Source organism: Zootoca vivipara, chromosome 2 (genome assembly GCF_965207765.1).
Source record: "Zootoca vivipara chromosome 2, rZooViv2.hap1.1, whole genome shotgun sequence".
Lineage (NCBI taxonomy): Eukaryota > Metazoa > Chordata > Lepidosauria > Squamata > Lacertidae > Zootoca > Zootoca vivipara.
In genome coordinates this window covers 66,557,583-66,580,098 of record NC_142584.1, presented here as the reverse complement: position 1 = coordinate 66,580,098, position 22,516 = coordinate 66,557,583, and the positions used below count along the sequence as shown (strand labels likewise).

At 45.1% G+C, this 22,516-nt stretch overlaps 3 protein-coding genes across 3 annotated transcripts; all 3 read right to left on the bottom strand.

Annotated features, from left to right (window-relative positions):
• Positions 1-145: 145 nt before the first annotated feature.
• B4GALT7 (beta-1,4-galactosyltransferase 7) lies at positions 146-6,489 on the bottom strand. The gene is made up of 6 exons (XM_035105874.3): positions 6,413-6,489; positions 4,124-4,474; positions 2,890-3,115; positions 2,476-2,559; positions 2,235-2,339; positions 146-1,007 (listed from the first exon to the last, which is right to left on the bottom strand). Exons 1-6 carry the CDS (start codon positions 6,451-6,453, stop codon positions 852-854), a joined length of 963 nt encoding a protein of 320 aa, XP_034961765.2. The 5' UTR covers positions 6,454-6,489; the 3' UTR covers positions 146-851.
• A 430-nt stretch (positions 6,490-6,919) lies between these two features.
• TMED9 (transmembrane p24 trafficking protein 9) lies at positions 6,920-13,138 on the bottom strand. The gene is made up of 5 exons (XM_035105875.3): positions 12,966-13,138; positions 12,551-12,651; positions 11,245-11,370; positions 10,963-11,109; positions 6,920-9,908 (listed from the first exon to the last, which is right to left on the bottom strand). Exons 1-5 carry the CDS (start codon positions 13,117-13,119, stop codon positions 9,759-9,761), a joined length of 678 nt encoding a protein of 225 aa, XP_034961766.1. The 5' UTR covers positions 13,120-13,138; the 3' UTR covers positions 6,920-9,758.
• A 2,555-nt stretch (positions 13,139-15,693) lies between these two features.
• Positions 15,694-22,216, bottom strand: LMAN2 (lectin, mannose binding 2). The gene is made up of 8 exons (XM_035105871.3): positions 21,872-22,216; positions 21,202-21,320; positions 20,923-21,040; positions 20,100-20,179; positions 19,518-19,679; positions 18,868-18,982; positions 18,502-18,621; positions 15,694-16,651 (listed from the first exon to the last, which is right to left on the bottom strand). The coding sequence occupies exons 1-8, from the start codon at positions 22,149-22,151 to the stop codon at positions 16,491-16,493; spliced, it is 1,155 nt and encodes a 384-aa protein (XP_034961762.1). The 5' UTR covers positions 22,152-22,216; the 3' UTR covers positions 15,694-16,490.
• Between the last annotated feature and the right edge of the window lie 300 nt (positions 22,217-22,516).

Here is a 22,516-nt window from a genome sequence, read left to right as displayed (position 1 = left end):
TTAGCGAAAGCACACCTCATTTTATGAGTGGTTTTGGCTTAAGAACAGACCCCCGTAAAGAATTAAGTTCGTAACCAGAGGTACCACTGTACTACTTACAGCAATGCCTATGTGTGTGCGTGCACACACACACACACACACACGATTTCCTTTCATGAGGCACTCGCCTTAATGGCTTTATTGAAGCAAGCCAACAGCTTTCACAGTCCCAAAGACCCCAATAACAAGACCCTTTACCATAATGGGTTTAGGTCTGGTGGTTAGTGACAATGCTCTCTGAGCCAGAGCACAAGTGTCCACTTAGGAGGAGACCTCATAAGAAGAGATGGGGTGCACAAGAGCTTCACAGCAAGTCTCTATACATATTTTGAAATAGGAGAGCAGCAAACTTCCAATAAGTTTACCTGATAGTGATTCTGTAAAGTCCTTTAAGCAACAGCCTGGGCAACAAGTCTATAGGTCCCACTGCCTTGTTATCACATAGTGTTGGAGTACTGGCTGATATAGGCAGGATGATTCAGTCACTGACCTGCCTCTTAGTCTCAGATTTTCTTCCATATGTTGAGGTGTAGGTTGCCAAGTCAACATCCTTCTGAACAGGCGCTCAGCCCATTTAATCTTGCCAGTGTCTCTGCATTCACTGCCACTTTGCCTGCATCCACACGGAGGCCATGCTCTGCATCTGACCTGTCAACTGATGTGGATCCTCGGACCTTTTGTTGCAACCATTGGACCCACAGGCATCCATGCCCTGTTGCTGGCTCCTGCAGAAGGATCTGCCTTTGGAGAGTCCAGACACAATTCTGGTAACCAGCTGCTGCAGCAATGCAAGAGTCTATGCAGGAGTCGGCTCAGCCAAACGTGCACCAGGGAGTCTCACTAGTGTCGCATTCTAGGAAGATGTTGAGGATTGTGCAGGGAGATTCTGCCACAGTCAACCGAGTTCGTGACTCCACTCTGTATTGGAGGTTGGTTAAGCCTCCATGACGATCCACCTTGAACTGCTCCTACATGGGAACAAAAATGCCACACGTCATACACACAGGTTCAGAGAAGGAGAGCAAAAAATGACATCATGAAGAGGGCTTGTGTGAAGCAGAGCAAGCAGGGAAGGAGGCTTAAGTGTTGTGAAGGATAGAGTCACAGACTTAAAGCTCTTTATGGCAAAGGGAGGGGTCTAAGACAATCATAATCAAGGGCTCTTCTATTCTGCAGCATCAGAACACCAAAGGTACAATCAGTAAGTTATACAAGTCTCCATAAATTAATTGGCACTGCACGATTCCTATTACTTTGTTTATGGGAGACTTCTTCCAAGTTCCTTTTAAGAAAAACTAGGGAGAAAAGTAGAGAAACACTTGCACCAAGCTGGGAAGGCCTAACCATAGACTACTAGGAACCTTAGACTTTATCTGCTTTCAGCAAAATCTGCCAACTTTGATTCAAAATGTTTCCCTATACTGTAATCATATGGATTTTAAAAGGGTGGAAGAGGGGAAGATGAGATTCTCAATATTTTGTCCTATCCCCAAATCTGCTCCATAGGGTTGGGGAAGCCTCTAGAACAGATTTAGGGGATATGCAGGGAGAGGAGGAGAATGTCCTGTTGTGCAGAGAGAAACGTGCACCGATGTAACATTCACCGTAGCGCTATACTGAATTCCACCCACTGTTATTTATTTCATTTATGTACCACTTCCTGGGAGGCATCCTGAATCAATTTACAACACAAGCTTTGTTCAAACTGAATGGGTGGGCATCATTTTTGAAATTTTTTATTTCATTTTATTTACGGCACTCATAAGGAAGGGAAAGCAGATACACATGAACACTGGGAAGAAACAGATCAGAGGCACTAAAGGACGGAGATAATGGCTGCAAAAGGCACACTCCCTGGTTTCTAATGCTAGCATTTATTGCTTACCTTGTAAAGTTTTTATCCACAGTCATCAGGGATAGAAATGTGTGTTTTAAAATTAAATATTTTGAATAGTCAATACTGTCTACATTTTGTAGAAAAAAATCTATTAATGAATACATGAGTTCCAGGCCATACATATTTCTGTGCCTTCCGATGTAACCATCTTGCTCAAAGCTGTTCTCTCTAGGCTAAGCGGAAGCAACAGTGCAGGACTTACTACTATATGGCCAGCTCCATGTAATAAAAACAATGTATTTTTAGTTCCAACCCCCAGCCACCTGCTTCCCCCATCTCCCACATGAGAAACTCCCACCTGCTTTTGGGAAGCAATGCGCTTCTGGTCTCTCTTGCGCCAAGCTGGGTCATGAAGATGCTGGAATGTCTTATATCCACTTTTAATTCCTGATGGCCGGAACAGCTGAAATAAAAAGTTGGAGCCTACATTGAAGCCAGAAATCTCTGTCCAAAACAGAATTCACACACCATGGCAGAATAATAGGCTCAAATCTCACCCAAGGTCTTAAACTACAGCGAAAGCCATTCTGCAGCCTCACCTGAAGTCCAGCCCCTCTGATGCGGCGATAAAACTCATCATCCTCACGGCCCCAGCCCCAGAAGCGGTTTGACATTCCATTACACTGAAACAATAATAAAGGCACAGTTTAAACCAGAAATATTTTCCCTCCAAGTCTTGGGTCAGAGACAGTAAAATCTGCTGCAGTCTTTACTAAGCCACAGCTAACACCATTACTGCAAGACTCTTAATCTTCAGGATTAAATGGAGTAGAGTGCATCAAAAGCCATTAAATGTACAGTGCCAAGTCTAACCCCTAACTGATTCTGGGATAGCTCAGAAGGTAGAGCTCTTAATCTCAGGGTGGTGGGTTCGATGAAAATAACTAGCAAGGACTTTGTCCTTCTGTGGGTTGTATAAAATATCCCAGGAGCCCAAAGAACTTAGGTCTTACCATTCGATAGTGCTGCTTGGTGAGCAGCAAGATGCCACCTACGTAGGTATTATAGTGGTAGAGAGGGTGCAGCTCTGGCGATGCCACGTGGAAAGGGCCTGCAGCTGGGAAGCCGTAGTCCAATTCCTCATTGAGAGGTAACAAGTCCACATCATGCATGGCAATGTAATCCGTGTCATTGCCACTTTCAAGGAAGCCCACGTTGATCAGAGATGCTCTGTTAAACCTGCCCAAGAGACCAATGCAAGCAGATGGGACCTATGGCAGAAAATTCTATTCAGGAAAGCTCAGCCATCACTGTCAAAACTGTTCAGTTTGTGCACCCAGCCACTGTTTGATAATCTACGCTGTCCCTAGGAACTCACTGGGAGCTGTCATCCGGAGTTTTGGAGCGTCACACTATGCAGATGACACCCACCTCTCTCTCTCTCTTCCATCTGAATCATGAGAAGTGGCTTAGGTGCTACATAGGTAGTAGTGGTTAGCTAGATATGCACCAGCTAATTCACACTGAATAGGCATAGGTGGTATGTCTACCGGGTTCTCAAATCCATTCTGGGTTGGGTTGCACTCCCCTAGAAGGAGCAGGTTCATAGCTTGAGGTAATCCTGGATCCAGCATGGTCACTGGAAACCCAGGTGGCCTCAGGAGCTAGAAATGCTATTTCCAGCTACAGTCCCTTTTGGACGGAGATGACTTGGCCACTGTGTTCCATGCTCTGTTAACTTCCAGACTGGATCACGGCAATGCACTCTACATGGGGCTGCCTTTGAAGAGGACTTGGAAACTTCAACAGGTTCAAAATTCAGGAGCCAGATTATATACTGGGGGTTGCCTTTAGAACTCATATAACCCCTGTTTTAAAACAGCTGCATTGGCTGTTAGTTTCTGGGCTCATGGTAGTGTTTAAAGCTCTAAATGGCTTATGCCCCAAATAACAGACACTGCCTCCATTCCTACAAATCGCCTCAAGTGCTGAGGGAGCCCTCTTTGTAGTCTCACCACTCTCAGAAGTTGGTGGGGTAGTGGCTCAGAAGAGGGCAATCTCTGTGGCAGTCTCTGAGTCATGGAATTCCCTCCATGGAAGTGTTCTGGCACCCTCACAATGCAACTTTATCAATTTCATGTCCAAAGTCACCCTAAGAAGAAGGTAACTATTTGGGATACAGGGTAGGTTGAAACATTGAGTGGAAGGCACAGCATGGGGTTCACATTCACCCATACCTTACAGTACCTGTAATGATCCACCTGGTTGAGTATGAAGATATGATGGCGAATTTTCTTCCTGCTGAGGAAACGATGCATGTGAGGCACAAAAGCCAGCAGCTCTTCAAAGCGCTCCCGGAAAGGCACCAACACTGCTAGACGGTGGGGTCCCCATGATGGGTCATCAGGAAGCTGAGGTAGAGGCTCAAATGTGCAGGGTTTCTGAGGCAGTGTAGCTGCAGCTCTTTGATTTCTAGTCACATCCCCTGAACAACTGAGCTGCAGCCACAACAGGGAGAGAAAACCCAGCAACAGTGCAACAAAAAAGAGTTGAAAGAGAGAAAATTTCCGGGGTAGGATACCAAACAGCCGACAGGACCTGAAGCAAAATCAGAATAGGGCAAGTCAACAGAGTGAAACATGATAGATGATTCCTGTGATGATCCTCCCTCCTCTATTACTAACAGTGTGCTGAAGGAATTCAGTTATTGTTCAAACAACCCACTATTCCTTCTTTCTCCCAAATAAACTCCCCATTTTTATATGGGTTTGCTAGTACATAGAGTACAGTTCCAGCTTTCCAAATAACGTGGCTCTGTATCCTTAAAAACTCCAGGCAAATGTTTCAGGAACAATCTTGTGCCCTCAGTAAGGTTTCCCTCTCAAATCAGGTTCACCTCAGCAGCTATTGCCTCAGCACTTTAGCCTCTGCAAGGCACTCTTTTCCCTCCACTTGCCTCCTCTGTGCGTGACTGTGAGATGCAAACTATCCACCTGCTCCTCAGGCTTAGTTTTATCTCCCCTCTTCAGTAACCACCCTTTTGAGTTTAGATACGTTGCTGGAATAAGGAGGAACATCCAATTTTGACACAACATAGATGAAAGCTTTATTTAACTGGAGAACATGTATATTTCTTTATGGTTTCATTTGTTTAAACTCTTAGTTCATCATCTTCTTTTCATATAACACAGACTTGTTAATACAGCTCCTGCATCCCTCTCCAACACTCTACTCTCCCAACTGCCAACTCCCAACTGCCATTTAGAATCTCCTCAAGCTCCGCCTCCCAAGGAACACCTGCCCAAACTGGGAGTGATAGATTAACCCATGATGAACTGTAGTCATCATCAGGCACTATTCCGCCACAATTCCATGTGCAAAAGAAGGCAAGACAGAAACAAACTGCCACAAGTTTCTCTTAAGCAAGCACCACCTGTTAAGGTGGGGGTCATCACAGTGGCTGGGAGTCAGGCCCCTTATTCAACCCATGCCACAACAGCAAGAACTTTGGAAAAACACTACTGTCACAATGTGAAAATAAAATAGGTAAGACTGGAATGACATGGAAAGATACATCAAGCATTTGTATGGCCCTTTCAAATCTTAAAAGTACTTCACATACCATTTCAGTTATCCTTACAAATATTCATGTGAAGTAACTCAGTATAATTCCTATAATGTAGTTAATTTGGGGGGCGTGTGGGGGCAGAGAAATAATGGCTTATGGCTGAAGCACGTTTTGAACCAGGGACCTTCCAGCTCTTAGATCAAACTACACACTTACCTGGGAGTAAGCTTCACGGAAAATTGTGAAGTATTACTGAGTAAACACGCATAGAAATATGCTGTTACGTTTCCCCCTATGTTACACCAACTCCAAGAGCTCATCCTATCCCCCCATATTCATCCAAAATGGGCTCTTTAAAGCATTGCATGTACCTTGTGCAAAGTGACACCCGCCAACTTGAAAACCCTTCTTCCCAACAACTAATGTGTTGCCAATTACCAGTTACTTGGGAGAAACTTCTTCCTGACTCAAGAGACAACATGAGTTCCGTTACTACAACTCTAGGTTAAAAAAAAGGTTTGCTATATTTGAGAAGAGGAAGGGCAGGGTGAGATAAGGGGAAGTATACAGCCCTCCCAGTTCAATCTCCGTAAAACGCCTCCAGTACAAGCTCCCCGTGCCCCGCTTCAAGTGCTCCTCTCCCTTTCCCCCCTATATAGTGCTTTCCATTCATTCCTATAGGGGAAGTAAACTATTCGTGGAGGAAAAAGCAAAGATGTGTGCCACTCGGTGTATAGTTAAGGCGGGAACGAAGCTTGTTTCTCCGCCATTCAGATTCACGCCCATTCTAACCTCCACAGCACCATTTCTTGACGCGACAGAAAGTCGGGAGGTATAACAGATATTTCAGGACTGAAGCTTAGACGCTGAGCCTTCAGGGTCCGCGAGCGCTTCTCATTCATCCCCCCCCCCCACCTTCCTAGTCCTCCTCTCCCTCTCATAAATTTCCTCTCCGTTAGGATACTTACCCGCGGCGATACATAGTAGACTTGCGCCGGGATGGGAACATCCTACTGCCTTGCCGGCAGGACTCCCCACCCAACCCAGCCGGGACACGTTGGCGAGGACACCAGGTCCGTCGACTAGAGCGGTCCTCTAGAAACGTGCTCCCCATTGGCTGTTCCGCCTAACACTCGTTCCTACACGAGGACAGCTACTCAGAGGAACCGCAGATTCGCCGGTTTCCCGGCAGAGGTGGAGAACATAGAAAAAATAGGAGGAGGAGGAAAACGAGGCAGTAGATCTCAGTGGTATCAGGCAGCTTATGGGGAGCAGTCCAGAATGAGCAAATGAATTAACAAAGTTGGGTGATATGAAGCATGTAATATGACTAGTTTTTGTGAAAACATTTTTTTAAAGTTGTAGTGGGCAACAAAGTATTGATTGATACCCTATTACTAAAACTCTTATGTACATGCATTTTGGGACTTCTGAAGAAAGTGTAAGATCTTGACATGAAATAAAGTTAGCAGTCATTGTTAGAAGGAAATACCATCTTTATTGACTTCTCTCTCATTTGCTTTACAGTAGCAACCAGGGCTAAAATAGCCACAATACAAAAAAAACAAGCATGTGCCACTCATTAAAACTGGTCCCTCACCCATAAAGCCTTAGTTGTTTAATCTCCTACATAAAAGCTTGAACTACATTGGAGTATCTAAAATTGTCACCCCATTAAGTTGTCTTAGTTGGTCACAGCAGAGTGTAAGAAACAGGCAACTTCAGTTTCATATGTGCACACAGTCAAGGTGGCTTTAGGAAAGTTGGGATCTTGGAACACTTCAATTGGATGGTGTAGTCAGTGGCACAAACACAGACCATTGCAAATAACACAAACCTGGGAAACTAAAAACAACAACAAAACAAAACAAAAAACAAAACAAAAAACCTCAGATGAAAGAGACCCTTTCCAACAAACCTGGTTCCAATGAATAGGACACCAGCATTCACTCATCTAGTGCAGCAATCTTCATTCTAGAGCAGGTCTGGGAACCTTTGGCTGAATCTTTGTTACTGAACTACAGGTCCCATCAGCTGCAGACAGAACGGCTAATGGCCAGGGATGATGGGAGCTGTCGTTCAGCATCATTTGGAGAGCCAAAGGTTCCCCACACCTAGTCTAGAATGTGCTTTCCTGTGCTCTAAACAGTTTTTTTTTTTAAGATAGACCTCGGCACAGTCATGTAGCTTTATAATTAAACCCAGTTTAATGCCCTCAAATAATTATTCTGAACATCTTCAGCACTTCAATGTTTAGCAAGTTCTGCTATCTGAAAATCAAGACAGTTCAGGCCAGAGCAGATTATGTCTGGCTCAGAACTCCTTAGCAACTGGAGGACATTCACAAGTATCTCAGCAATATACCACCACCACCCTTTTGTAAATTTAATAACACAACATATTCAAAGCAGCAAGGGGAAAAAACAAGATAAAATTTAGTAATTGAAAGGCTGGTGCCATTTGAATTGCAGACTACAGTTGTTCCCAGGTTATAGCCCTCGCCTCTAGTAAACAATTCTGGTTTTTGCTTTGGCAACAAAAAAAATCCCTTTCACATTTTGGAAAGTGTACACTTGTCTCTACTTTCATGTAATATCAGTATGGTAATTGTAAAGCCAAAGCTGAGCCAAGACTATGCTACCCTTTTAGGTTTTCTGCTCAGCCACCATGACACACAAAATATGAGCTTCAGACCTCTATAGCAAAAAGAAGGCATGGATAGGTGTCTCCTAAAAAATCCATCTCAGATACGCCAAGCCAACACAGTCACTTCTCCAAAGGCTTAGTCACCAGTAACATTTACAAACAAAAGACACTGGACATCAGCAATAGCCCCTTCACTTAAATAGTCTACATACGATGGCTAGGTCACCCATAGTGATATTGGCCCGAGAACAAGCTGCGTGCCTCCCAACCCACACGGTTCTTACCCCTCTCCTTATGCACCCAAATTGGGGGCTTGTTACACCAGTTTCTCATAATAACATCCAAACTTAGGCTTAAGTGCTGAAGCTCACAAGTGTTAGGTTTCCATTCCTAACAAGCACGATGTAAGTGTCCAAGCTGGGTGCAATGAAGGGAGAAGGGGAAGGAAGAGTGTATGGGCACATGGTTCAATCTTAGGCCAGTAAACCATGGTTGACCAGTTCAAAATTGGTCTCGTTGAGATTTAACAATCTTTTTGGCTCTCCCCCTAGTTTAAATGTAACAGTCTTCTGGGTCTCCTCCCTCTCAAACAGCAATCTCAGACTTTGATAGGGGAGGAGTCATGAGAGGATGCTTCAATAATTTTGGAATTATAATCAAACCATATGATCTGTTAGATATCCATAAATGTATTTAGCAAAACAAGCCCCTAGGAGACCGGGACTGTAAAGTTACTTGGGAATGGGGTTTGCTTCCAAGTAAATGGGAGTTAGGATTGAGCTGGAACAAGCAAGTCAACACATGTTCCTGCTGTAAGAACAGCAGTGCAGAACCAAGCTTACAAGCAAGAAGCTCACATTCGTAAGAAAATGAGGCATCTGATCTGCCAGAAGAATAGTGGTTGTGCGTATACAGGAAAAGCCAATTTAATTCTAGCAAGCTACAGAGGAAGATATAAGTCAAGTAAATTTCAATACTTGGCTATCCTCAGTCAATAGCCCAATTATTATCACATATCCCAACACATACATACAGTGTCCCCCAATATTATTCCACCAATCCCACAGCAGTTAATCCCAAAATCATTCCATATCCCATTCACATTAAGAATATACAGGACAGGAGAACTGCAGGCAGAGCTTCCAGGTCTTCTTATTCAGTGCTTTTCTTCAAAGCAATATGCTGGCGGCATCAAGAAGTCAGAACTAGTAAAAATACAGCAGGGCTCAAAACTGGCATCAGTTCCTGGGCTTTGTCATTTGTGATGCTGGCTGGAAAAAATGGTCCTGGGTGCCCTTGGGAAGAGTTGATTTTTGATGAATGAAGGACACACTTAGGCAAGAGAAAAGCACCCGCCCCAAAAGCTCCTCACACAGAACATGAGTGACAGTGAGGGAGGGCAGGTCTGGATTGTCTGGAGAAAACACAGGGCCTTAAGAGGCGAAGCTGCTGCCCTGGAACCGCAGCAGGCTGAGATGTTGGCAAGGAGGAAGAGAAATGGAAGGACAGAGGCAGAGAGAGGTAGATGACACTGAGCCTGGACAACAACCAGTCTGGTGGAAGAAGACTGAGGAGAGGAGAAGCACCCGTGCAGGCACTGAAGAACTGGGAATGGCTCCTGTGGGAACTGCAGGCCTTTTGCTGATATCAAACAAACACACCATTTTTTTATACCAGCTTCTTGGCCTCAAAGAAACTTTTAAGATGCCTCATCTGCCAGACTCCAATGGCTACAAGAATGAGGGTCTGGACAATGGACCACCAGAGAACTCGCTGGTTTGTGCTCTCACTAGTTTGCCGGAAGCGCTCCTCTCGCCACTGATGAAAAAAGAAGAGGAGAAAACAGTTTATGAGTAGGAAAGGGGAGAGGCTTCATCAAAAGCTAAAAGGATACTTTTTTAGCATGAGTTAGGGAAACAGCTGACTCTGGCCACAGTCCCACTACACATTTAAAGTACTATGATACCATATTAAACAGCCATGGCTTCATCCAAAGAATTCTGGGAGTTTATTAAGGGTGCTGAGAGTTGTAGGAGGCCTCTATTCCCCTCACACTGCTACAATTCCCACAAATCCCTGTGAAGTGGGATTGCTTGTTAAACCACTCTGGGAACTGCAGCTCTGTGCGGGGAACGGGTCTCCTATAACTTTCAGCACCCTTAACAGCCTATTGTTCCTGGGACCTTTTGGAAGAAGCCATGACTGTTTAAAGTGGTATCACAGTGCTTTAATCATATTGTATGAACATGGCTGAAGTCTACCTTCCGCAAATAGCACAACCTTACTAATAAGGGTGCACACTCACTATAGTCTTACCCTTTAGAAGGAAGCCCTCTTTCCCACGTCAGAACTGTATGATGTGAGCATGTAAGCAGACCACTTCCTTTCTCAGCCTTATTATACAGAGAGGATTACTGGAGACCAGCTGAGAACCTCTTTGGAAGCTGCCCATGCCAAGGCAGACTAGTTGTCCGTCTAGGCTGGTACTGTCTACTCTTATTGGCTGGCGATGTCTAGGGTCTCATGAGGAAATGTCTTCCCCATCATCTGCTGCCAGAGTCTTTTATCTGGAGACATCAGAGAATGAACATGGACCTTTGGCATATGAAGCAGGTGCTCTGCCATTGAAGTACAGAGCTGGATTCAACCAAGATGTTGCACTGGTAGAAACCAGCACAATGAGTCCCACCAGCACAATGGGACTTCCCCCACCACCCCTGCCCTCTCCAAATTGGGTGGGGAGAACCCCCAGAATAGTGCATGAAAGGAGGAGAGGGCAGCTTGTTCCATTTGGCAAGCAGAAATACTTGCGAAGCTGGAACTACCACCTTAACATGACATTAAATTTCACCCACAGTCCCCCTCTTTTTACCCGCTGGTAGTTCTGCTCTTTCTGGATCTGTTCAATCTGCTCTAGGAGCTGGCGTACACGTAGCTGCAGCTCACTCAGCTTGTCCTTGGCTGCAATCTCAGCATAGTCGTTGGCATGTTCCCCAACCTGGATATCGAGGTGGACCCTCTGCAATGAAATTCGAAACGTCAGCAGTGAAAACTTGGGCCTGAAGATACCCACCAAAGCATGATGCTTCAGGAGCTGCCTTGTCAAGTCAAATGAACCCAAGCACAAATCTTCCCTTTGCATGAATTCTCTTACCAGCATGCCTCCCGCAAAAAGGGAAAACTTTGTGGAATTAGAATGTAGGCAGATCTGATGTTCCCCAGGTGTGTGTGAAGTAAAGGTGAATCTGCCCTCTGACCCATACTGTCGAGACAACACCACCTATAGAACAGAACAGAAGAGATGGGAATGTAATGTATGAGTCAACCAAACATACCAAAACCATTTTGATACCAGGCTTCACACAGCCATAATCAGTTAAAATAGGAAACACTGAGTATTTGTAATACCAGTATTTTAGGTTGATTACACAGATGCTTCTGGAATACTCTGCTCTGAATAACTAAAAACTATTAAGATTTCTATTGTGTACCTGAAGTCTTCTGGATAAAGTCTTCAAGCTGCATCTATTCCACCATGATATATTGCCTGTTCTACATACAATATCAACATGATGCACTGCCAGTTCTGCAGGCCATAAAGCCAACATCTGTAGCTCCAACAGGTGTGTGCTGAGTGGTTTTCCACAGCAAAAGGCCATGACAACAAATCAACAGCATGAAGTTTGAGATCCACATTGTTATCTCTCAACAGTCATGCACCCAGACTCTTCTTTGGGGATAAAAGAGGTGGTCTGCAAATTATCCAAAGTTGACTGTTCACAAAACACTGATGTACAGTGGAACCTCGGTTTATGAACACCCCGGTTTACGAATTTTTGGTTTACAAACGCCGTGGACCCATCTGGAACGGATTAATTCACTTTCCATTACTTTCAATGGGAAAGTTCGCTTCAGTTTATGAACGCTTCAGTTTATGAACAGACTTCCTGAACCAATTGTGTTCATAAACCGAGGTACTACTGTAGTGAACTCAACATACTAGTCCTATTGCCACACAAAAGGGCATAAGGGACCAAAAATACAACCCTGCTTCTTCATATCCGGTCAAATCTGGGGTGCCAACTTGAATAAAATATTGGGGAGGCCAAGGTAAGCCCTACCCTGCATAATCAATCAGAAGAGGCAGCACATGCACACCATTTAAATGGCAATGCCCATGGGGGCCCATGACTCCCTCAATTATTGTATTGGAGAGCCTGAAGGGACCTTGGCCCATAGAAGTTGGCTCCTGTGGGTCAAATACTTGCGTATCAGCACACCAGACAACAGACCAGGAGAATACAATCAAAATAATGGCCCTTAGGAGATCAAGATCAGAAAAGGAAAGACCCTTTTCTCTATACTTCTGGAATAGTCTGTGGTTACACCATACACCTGAGACAGACACACATCTGCCCTCAGAGCAACCGAACACGTGGGCCTCTTCTGTGTCCGTATACCTTTTCATCAGGGTCCTTCACTTCCACAAACATGCCCAGGCCAGGAGTAGCTGGTAGGTACTCTTCCCGTTGCTTATCAAACAGCTGTGTCCGGTAATTCCCTGTGATATAGAAACGGAATAGGATGAGGGGAAAGTTGGCCGCCCAGTGAAATAACTTATTTCCCAGCTGAATCTCCATCACCATCTGCTATACACAGGTAAATCTCCTCCCGTGTTCCCATCTCAACCCCCGTTTCATTGCCCAACTCTCTTCCCGATCGGCAGCCGCTCAAAAGCCTTTAATACCCGCAGCCCCCCTAGTTCACTGTGCCCCAGATCCACCCCCTCTTTACCCTTCCCGGGCCATGAACCCGACCCCCACTCTCTAGCTAGCGCCACTTTCCCCGCTCTCCCCTCCGCCCCGCCAGGCGCACCGATGACCATGGTCTCGTCGGGGATCTCCTCGATGAAGCACTTGCGCTCCGTCTCGCCCAGGTGGAAGTAGAGGCCCCAGCCGGGCGACGCGAGGCAGGCCAGCAGCAGCAAGAGCCGCAAGAGCATCGACGGGCTGCGCACGGGAACCGCCATCACGCCGCGCCTCTCCTCTGCTTCTCGAGCCACGTAATCGCTCCAGCCGAGAGGGCTGAGCAGCCGCGCGGCCTTCAGGAGGCAGGACTACAATTCCCAGCAGCCCTCGGGAAGGCAGCGGCGCCGGGCCGTTCGCTGGAGAACCTCCCCTCTCCTGCAGGAGAGGTGCCGGTGTGCCATTGGTCAGAAGCGACGGCGTATGTCGCGGGGGCGGGGATCTGCGCCTTGCCAGGTATTTTTAAAAAATATATAAATTTTTAATGCTTTTTCAGGTTTATACATTTCACTAATTTTACAATCATTTTAACATTTCAAAGCTTGACTTCCTCCCCCCCCTTTCTACAGTTCCTTAAATTTATATCTTTTTATATCTTCTGCATATCCAAATTAACTTAATTTGCTCATTCATCTACTTTAAATATATACTGTACTCTTATAAAACTGCAGGTTATTACAATAATCCTGCTAGTCTTGCCAGATGTCTTGGACTACAATGCCCATCTTCCCTGCCACGTGGGTTATGCTGGCGGAGGACTGATGTGGGTTCCAGTGCAACATTTGGAAAGCATCACCTGGCTAGCGGCATCCCCTTCTCCCTTAGCACCTCCAAACCCCGTTAAGACACTGCTGTCGTAGAATACGCCTCAGGCTCTCTCCCTGACTTCTGGAACAGAAAGTGCTGCAGCCAAAGCGCAAGCCTGAGCCAGTTTCTCAAGTATTGGGAGTGCAGAAACCCAGTTCAAAATGCACTTTAGGTGTGATAACAGGAATGGCCTGGACTCTCTGTCTTGGTCAGACCACACCTGGAGTACTATGTCCACTTCTGGGCACCCCGATTTACGAAGGATGTTGACAAGCTGGAACATGGGGGGGGGGCAAGATGTCAAGGGTCTGGAAAACAAGCCTTATAAGGAATGGTGGAGGGAGTTGGGTATGTTTAGTCTGGTAAAGAGGAAACCAAGAGGAGATATGATTAGCTACTTTCAAATATCTCAAGGGCTGTCACATGGAAGATGGAGCTAGCTTGTTTTCTCCTGCTCAGGAATGTAGGGCTTGAACCAATGGATTCAAGTTACAAGAAAGGCAATTCCAACTATGTAACATTAGGAAGAGCTTTCTGTGGTAAGAGTTGTTTCACAGTGGAATAGATGACCCCAGAAGGTGATGGACTCTCCCTCACTGGTTTTTTAAGCAGAGGTTGGATGACATTCCTTCATGGATACTTTAGTTGAGATTCCTGCATTGCATGGGGTTGTACAGTACTTAGATGCCCCTTGGGGTCTCTTCCAATTCTACAATTCTAAGAACAAGCACAGAGGTGGGCAGAAGTGTTTCAGCAGGCTCCTTCTATGCCAGCTTTTAAATGTCTGCTGAAAACTTTTATATTGACCCAGGCCGATGCAAACAGCTAAGAGTACACTCCACACATTTATGATTACATTCGCATTATCGCCCTATACCGATAGATCTCAGGGTGATTCTCAACATATCAGGTTAATTCACAACATGGTCTACTGTTGTTCGTTTTTAATTTTTTGGCTTTAAACTTATGATTTGACCGGTTTTTTATTTTTATAAACCACTTTGATATATTTTTTTATGATAGAGGTATATAAGTATTTTCATAAATCAGATAACATTGCCCAGTGGAAAGTTGTTATCATTATACTTATTATACTTTCAGGCTGCAGAGAACAACATATTCCTTCCATCTGCCCTGCTAAGAAGCCATCTGCATCTGGTATTCCCTCAACTATTACCTAATGGCAACAATACTGTCAACTACCTAAACCTGGCTTCCTCAACCTTTGCCCTCCAGATGTTTTTGGCCTACAACTCCCATGATCCCTAGCTAGCAGGACCAGTGGTCAGGGATGATGGGAATTGTAGTCTCAAAACATCTGGAGGGCTGAGGTTGAAGAAGCCTGAACTAAACTGTTTCCATCTTAGCTGAACTGATGTATGAGTGTGTTTTCCTCCTCCCTTTTCATATCCCCCCCCCCGTGTGTCATGTCTTTTAGATTATAAGACTAAAGGCTTGGATTGCCTTAAAAGTGCTCTTCAGAACCTCCTCTTTTAGAAACACCTGCCTGGCTGTAGTAAAAGACACTAACAAGAGTGTAGGGCCAACAGCAGGAGAGCCTTCCATAGCGCAGGAATAAGCAGCTGGTAGCATTTGTGTATATACATGCACTTGCTTTATCATTTATTTAAATCATTTTAGTCTTGTTCTTTAAGGGAAAGTGATCTATGTTAAGTAACCTCTAACTTTTCTAATAATTAAACATGAACAATGCTTAGCTTACTGAGTTGAGAAGTGAGCAAAAAGATTGCAAATCTTTCTGCACCTAAAAAATGCAGTTCGGAAATTAGGCTCTTTTTATTTTTTACTGAACTCCTTACACACCTACATTTTAAACAATTCACTGAAAATAATTCACCATCTGCAATGTGAAGTGTTAGATACCGAGTCCAACATGAGCCCAAGCCACAAGGCTACATCACATTAAAGGCCCCATTAACCCACCATTCTTACTCATACTCCATAAAATTAAGACAAACCAGCAGCTGAGGTCAGTTTTCCACTTTTATTTCACACACCCTCTCTTTCACCCATCATCTTGCAGATCCCACACGCAGCTATGTGGCTATGGCAAGGTCCCACCACCAGAACCACCTAGTTCAGAAGTTTAATGCGATGATTCAGAGCAGGACCTGAATGTCTGTGACCAATTTTGGCATATACTCCACAGTAACTGAAAAAATCAAGTTCCCACTCTCTCAGACCAATGTAATCACAGGTTCCATCACCAAAGGGGGGCGGGAGAGATCACATTTGATAGTCACCAGTTGTTTCGGTGTAAATTAGTCTCTCTCAGCAGTAAAGAGCTGGTACTAAAAGGAAGTACCAGGGCCAGTGAGACTACAAAATACATTCAGTTCAAAACACCCACCTTGAAGGCGGCTTACGGGCCAGGCAAGAAAATTGCTGCCAGCAGTTAGCAGGACTCCGGAAATATTGCCCTGCTAGAGAAACACCAGCACATACTAGCTGGGATGCAGAGTCATGCCCCATAGAGGAGGAACACCCACCTCTAACCACAGTTCCTCCCCCCTTTTAATAAAAGGTGATAAAGAGGGGCTGATGGCTCTGAATAGCACTCAAAAAGAGAGAAAAGGTGTTCCCCCTACCTTCTTGATTGTTCTGACATATGTTGTCGGGCTTGTGCTGCCAGGTTGGGGGGGGGAGATATGAAAATAATCCATGTCTTTCTCTGAAAGAGCCTTTTGGAAACCAGCGTCTATACAATTCTCCCTCCCCCCTGTAAAAAATATTCCCAAATGCCCAGAATGTGGGCTTGCTTCCCCCTCTAGTAAAATCGCTTGTTTCGCTCCTGGCGTTTCTGGAAGACCACAGCTCCCACCACGGCACAAACAATGATGCCAAGCAGAGAACACAGGAGCAAGAGGAACACCTTCCAACCCGTCAAGGGCCCACTGCGGAAGTTGCCTGTCGGGTCATCCACGTTATCTAAAGGAGAGGGGGCGGGAAAGAGAAGTTGAGAGAGATTTTACAACACACATCACGCTCTCAGGCTAGACAGGAAATGGGTTAATACAATCCCTAAGAATCAGCGGTTGAAATTTGCCAGGAGCCATGCGCATTTTGCACCTGGCTATTGGCCACTTGTGACAAAGTGAAGATGCCCAGGCGCCAGAATGGCACCTGACATCTCCCATCATCTGGTGGTGCATGTCTGAGGATCCTTGGATCCTGACTGTTTTCACACACTAACAACACAACCTGCGTTGCTATATTTTATCTGCACAATCAAAATGAATTTTAAGAACCAAAAAGTCGTATTGAAAAATACGAATTTCAAGCCATCTGGCCCCAAAATGTCAACGAGGCATTCTATTTTGGTGAATGTAACCTTAGTATTAGGAGCCATTTGGTGTCTAGTTTATATACCTGAGTTTCTAACACTGCCAAAATGCACAGAGTGTGTAGGGGAAAGAGAAGAAGGCATGCCACCTGTCTCCAAATATTGCTTTGTTCCACCCTCAACTGTCTTGCATTGAGCAGGAAGGCCTGAAAGGGGGCTTCTAAGCATATTAGGCTGACTGTATTTGGAAATCTCTCTGTGATCAGCTACCCTACGTTATCAAGGTTCCTGATCACAAGAATGCTTCTAAGTATGCTCAGATAACGGTGATAAAATGACGTTCTCAGTGGTGCTGCCACAGAGGAAGACTGGTTGGCATTAACCCATGACAGGGCCTATTCAGTAGTGGCTACTAATTTCTGGAATGTCCTCCCTAGTGAGGTGAGCCATTCACAAGGAATTTGAAAACATTCCTGTGTGTCCAGGCATTTAGTGACTGAAGAATATGTACTGTTCTTGGCAACTCTGATACCATGGGATGAAATAATGTTTTTAACTGTAACTGCTTTTAGAATCCCCACCCCCAATTGTGGATATGTTTACCGCCCTGGGGAGAGAGGGTGGGATAGAAATATAATAAAATAATATGCATACCTATGCACATTTTAAAGTATTTTTTAATCAATTCCAACTTTTATTATTAATATTTTATTAAATTTCTATACCTCCCTTCATCCAAAGATCACAGGACAGTTTACAATATGAAACACAAAAATACATAAGAAACAAAGCAATAACCCCCACCTACAGTTTAAAAGGACATAGATTGGCTAATTAGCCGAAGGCCTGGGAGAAGAGGAATGTTTTTGCCTGGTTCTAAATATATTCAAGAAGGCACCAGGCGAGCCTCCCTGAGGAGAGCATCCCACAGGAGGGAAGCCACTGCAGAAAAGGCCTGTTCTCATGTTGTCACCCTCTGGACCTTTTGTGCTTCCAACATGCACCATAGCACATTTATTTACAAAATACACATTGTTTGAATGCAGGAACAGGATTACAGGTTGTCAAAATTCTGAGCTGCAGAAGAGAGCTTCTGGAGAATTATACCCAGAATTAAATTCAAGCCAGCAACATGATACAGATTTTATGCCTATCCAAGTAAACACATTTTACAACAATCCCAACTTGGGACCTTCAGATTACAAATGTTCATAACACATGAATAAATATTTACTCAGAGGATTTCACTGAATTCAGAAGGACATAAATACTAGAATGTATACCTGTCATTGCACTGGGATTCCTAAGTGCTCTCTAGTAAAAGGGATCAAGATTTTCATTTCAGTCTACTGCTTCAAGCTAAAAGCACAGCTCCATGAAAGTGCATGCTGACCATTTAGCATACCCCGAAGAGATATGGGGAGGCTTCCTCACACGACGGAGTGCTCTTCTGTTTGCTTCATGAGCATTCAAAGCAAAAGTACTAAGAACTCACCTTTTGGTGACTTGAGAAGGCTGACACTAGGCTCAATTTTTGTCCAGTCTATGTTTTCTTCCTCTGGTGGATGTTCCACCATCAGCTGAAATAACTTCATTGAGATGATGTCATGATTGTCTAGGAAACAAAGACATCAAGTTGTAATATGGTGGTACAGCTTATTTAAAATGCCATCTCTTAGAGAAAGAAGACTTTTTTTAAATAAAGAAGCTATTAATTCAGGAAGTTGACTTAAGATCCTCTAGTACTCAGTTCAATAGTACAAATGTATTGTCTTCACTTTACCAAAAAATGGCTCTACTTTACCTGTAACCAGATCTAGGCAACAGAGCCAATTCCACATTATTGGCAAGCAGCCCTTACCAGATAGATCGCCTGTACCAGCAGAAGCCCCAAAAAAGTAACCAGTGGGCAGGCGGACTCCAGCAACGTCAAAGCAATTTTTCCATTCATTTTTGTCCTCCACATCAGTCATCACCTGCAAAATAAGTGTCATCTTGGATGCCAAGAACAACCCAGCTTTCACTCTCCCAACCACATAAAAAAACCTTACAAGCACACTAGAGCTTCAAATCTGGGGAAGAGAAATTGACCATACCATACTATATTGTCTGGACAATCGGTTCTATATTTTGTATCTTGCTACCTTCCCCAAACTGGACCTCTCCAAATGTCGTGGACTACAGCTTTCATCATCCTTGACCATTGACCATGTTGACTGGGACTACCCCAACAACACCTACTGGAAGCTGCTTTGCAAACATTGTTGATTCCCATTGCATGGCTTTTCCCAAACACCCAACTAGGTGGTTGTCAGGCACTTGAAAACCACTGCACTAAGCATTTTGCAAACTCAATGCTAGGTACTTCCAAATGATTGAAAGGTGAGTTGTCAAAATTGGCCCACAGAGTTGCGGGGTAAAGATATGAATCTGGCCCACTGGGACCAAAAGGTTCCCCACCTAAGGCAACCCATGAAGAATGCATTCAACGTAGTACCCCAGCCAACTTACTGTCAGACGTCCCCGGGAGTAACGGATAGCCAAAAAAGTGTCATGGTTCCGATTACGAAGGTCAGCTGTGCAGCCTGCCAGCTCTGTCCAGCGACCATCTTTGCTATGGTCGTATGTCAGGGATCCATTGTTCACCATGGCAGAGATGTATGGAAACACACGCTGCACAATAAAAGTAGCATGGTTTTAAATCTTCTGCATGTAGCTCTTACCCCAAATACTTGTGAAGCAAACATATATGCATATGGAAGCACCACCTGTCTGTGAGACAATTCCAGACAGTTACAGTGGAACCTCGGGTTACATACCGTCCTCCTTACGAATGCTTCAGCTAATGAGCTCCGCTAACCCGGAATTAGATGCCCCTAGTTGTGAACTTATGCTGCAAACCCAGAAGTTTGTGAACGTTCTTTGGAACCCAAACGTCCGACGTAGTTTCTGATTGGCTGCAGGAGCTTCCTGCAGCCAATTGGAAACCATGCCTTGGTTTCCGAACGTTTTGGAAGTCAAACTTCCGAGGTACGACTGTGCTTGGGTTGCAAGTACAAGCAACCCTCAAAGCCAGTGTGTTTCATCACTTACCTCTGTAGCTTCATCATTTGGGTAAGTGTCCAGAAAAATGGCCAATCCATGGAAGTTATCTTTGCTGCCATAAACAGGGCCTGAGCAGGACAAAGCAAAGTATGGTGACTAGATCTGCATCTTTGCACCATTGAACAACATAATCCAGCCAGGCAGAACTCTACAGATTAATCTGTAGAGCATCATTATTTCCATACAGTTTGAAGCACTTGAATGTTGCCAGCAAACATTGTAAGAAAGGTTGTATTATTTTCAAACATTCTGCGCAAAGAATATAACTATGACGAATGTTCTCCAACTTCTCGAACAGCAGCTTTTCTACTATGGCACATGCATTATCTCCTATAGAAACATGTCAAGTAGGTAAGAATTTAGATCTAGTTGTGAAACAACAATAAAGCATTTACACACACATTCTCGAGCAACAATGAGCTGATATGTAATTAGGAACTCCCAGAAGACTATGCAGCAGTGCTCACCCAAAATTCTTAACAGCTTACTATGAAGGCCTAGTTCTCGCTGAGATGGCAAACCTGTCTGGGCTGTGCCACTACAGACTGCAGGTAGGAGCTCACATGACTGAATGTTTCTCCATTTAAAAACATCCCTCTACACAAATATATATGGGAATAGGCATAAGGCTGTAATTCCATATAATATAATAATAAAAAATATCATTGAACTCAGAAGGACTTGCTGCACATTACAATGCTATGCTAGTTTAAGCAACTTAGCTCAGAAACTATCCACTCATAACTGCATTTGGGGGCCCAGAATTCATCACAGTGGGATACCACCCTGACTATTCAACCCACTTCAGTACCTGCAGTAAGGCGCTCCCGAGTATACCACAGAGCAAAACCATCTCCATGCAGATTTTTCTTGCCAATTCCATGGATCTTGAAATGGACATGGAGCTCCCAATCCTTTAGGAAGCAGGGCTAGAAGACAGAATATAGTAGCCCTAAGCACTTTTTAGAATGATTCAAAAGTTCCTTTAACATTCCTTTCACACAAACACACACTTTGGTTATTGTTAAGTAGGCATGATCACTGCTAGTCTCATCCCACTACCACTTTTCCATGCAGAAAACACACTCACCACTCGGTTCCAGATTGAACCCTCCTTACTGCGCTCATCAGGGGTCAATCGAACGTACTGGCTGGTCAGCATTGTACTCCCCTGGAAGTCCCAGAGGGGCATTGAACTGGAGCCAACCCCTAAAACAAAGAAGATACCATGGAAACCAGAAGTTACAGACTAGGCACAAAACCACCACCTCACAAAAATGATGGGAACTGTGTTCACTTGTTCTCCCCATTCTTTGGCTACCAATCAGCAGAAACTGATTATTCATGGCAACTTGATGAACGTGACTCCATTAATTTGTAATTTATTATTTACCAGGCAACTAAGGCTTTCCTCTGGATCTGTAAGATCTGCGTATTACACAAACCACAGCCTCCAATCGACCCCCCGCCCGACCTCTCAGGGCCTTCAGATTGAAGGGGCTGTCCTGGGCACAGAAAGGTCCCGCCTGGTTATTTATGAGGGTCCTTCGAGAATGTGTGCAAAACGAATAATACTGTCTCCGCGGCCCTTTGGTTTTCCTCTCTACTTCCTGAAGTGTCAAAACCAAGTCTTCCCCTTGGCCCAACGCGACCTGAACGTTAACCAGGGGCAGTCAGGATGGAGAAAGGCTCGAGAAAGGCGGGCGAGAAGGAAGGGGCGGAAGAGTCGGGGGGCAGCAGCCCCTGCCCACCCCACGCACCCTGGTAAGGCTTGATGAGCGAGTGCTCTCTTTTCAGGTGCTCGCTGTTGCCATCTGTGAGCTCCGCAGCCCCTCGAGGCACCGACACGGCCAGGAGGAGCTGGAGGAAGAGCAGGGGCTGCAGCGCCATGGCGGCCGCCGACCCCCGCAGGCACCGCGCAGATCCACCGCCTCCCAGACCCACGACCATCCTACTCCCTCCTGCCCTTCTTCTTCCTCCTTCCGGTCGACCCTTCGCCCGGAGGTAAAAAGGAAAGGGAACCAAGGCAACCGAAACCATCGACGTCGGTAACTCTATTGTCCCCCGTCCGATCTCTGTAGGCCGGAACTCCGCCCCCCCAAGCGACTGTAGAGATAGGAAAAGTGAAGAGTGAAACGTGCTCTCCTGCTACCGCCTTCCGGGGTTCTGAGAGCGCAACGTGTCTGCGTGCGAGTGGTTGGAGCGGAGCAGATAGAAGTCGCGCCTCCTCCTCTGCTGCCCCCACCCCGGAAATTGCGGACGCTGCAAGGTTTTCGTGAACTGCTCGTTCTCAGCCTCAGCAGCACCCGCCCTCTAATCTGCAATATGGGGGTTGTTAGCAATGGACTACCTAGCAAGGTTGTTGTGAGCTGTTTCTCGGCCGACTTCTTCCCTCCGCTTCCCTC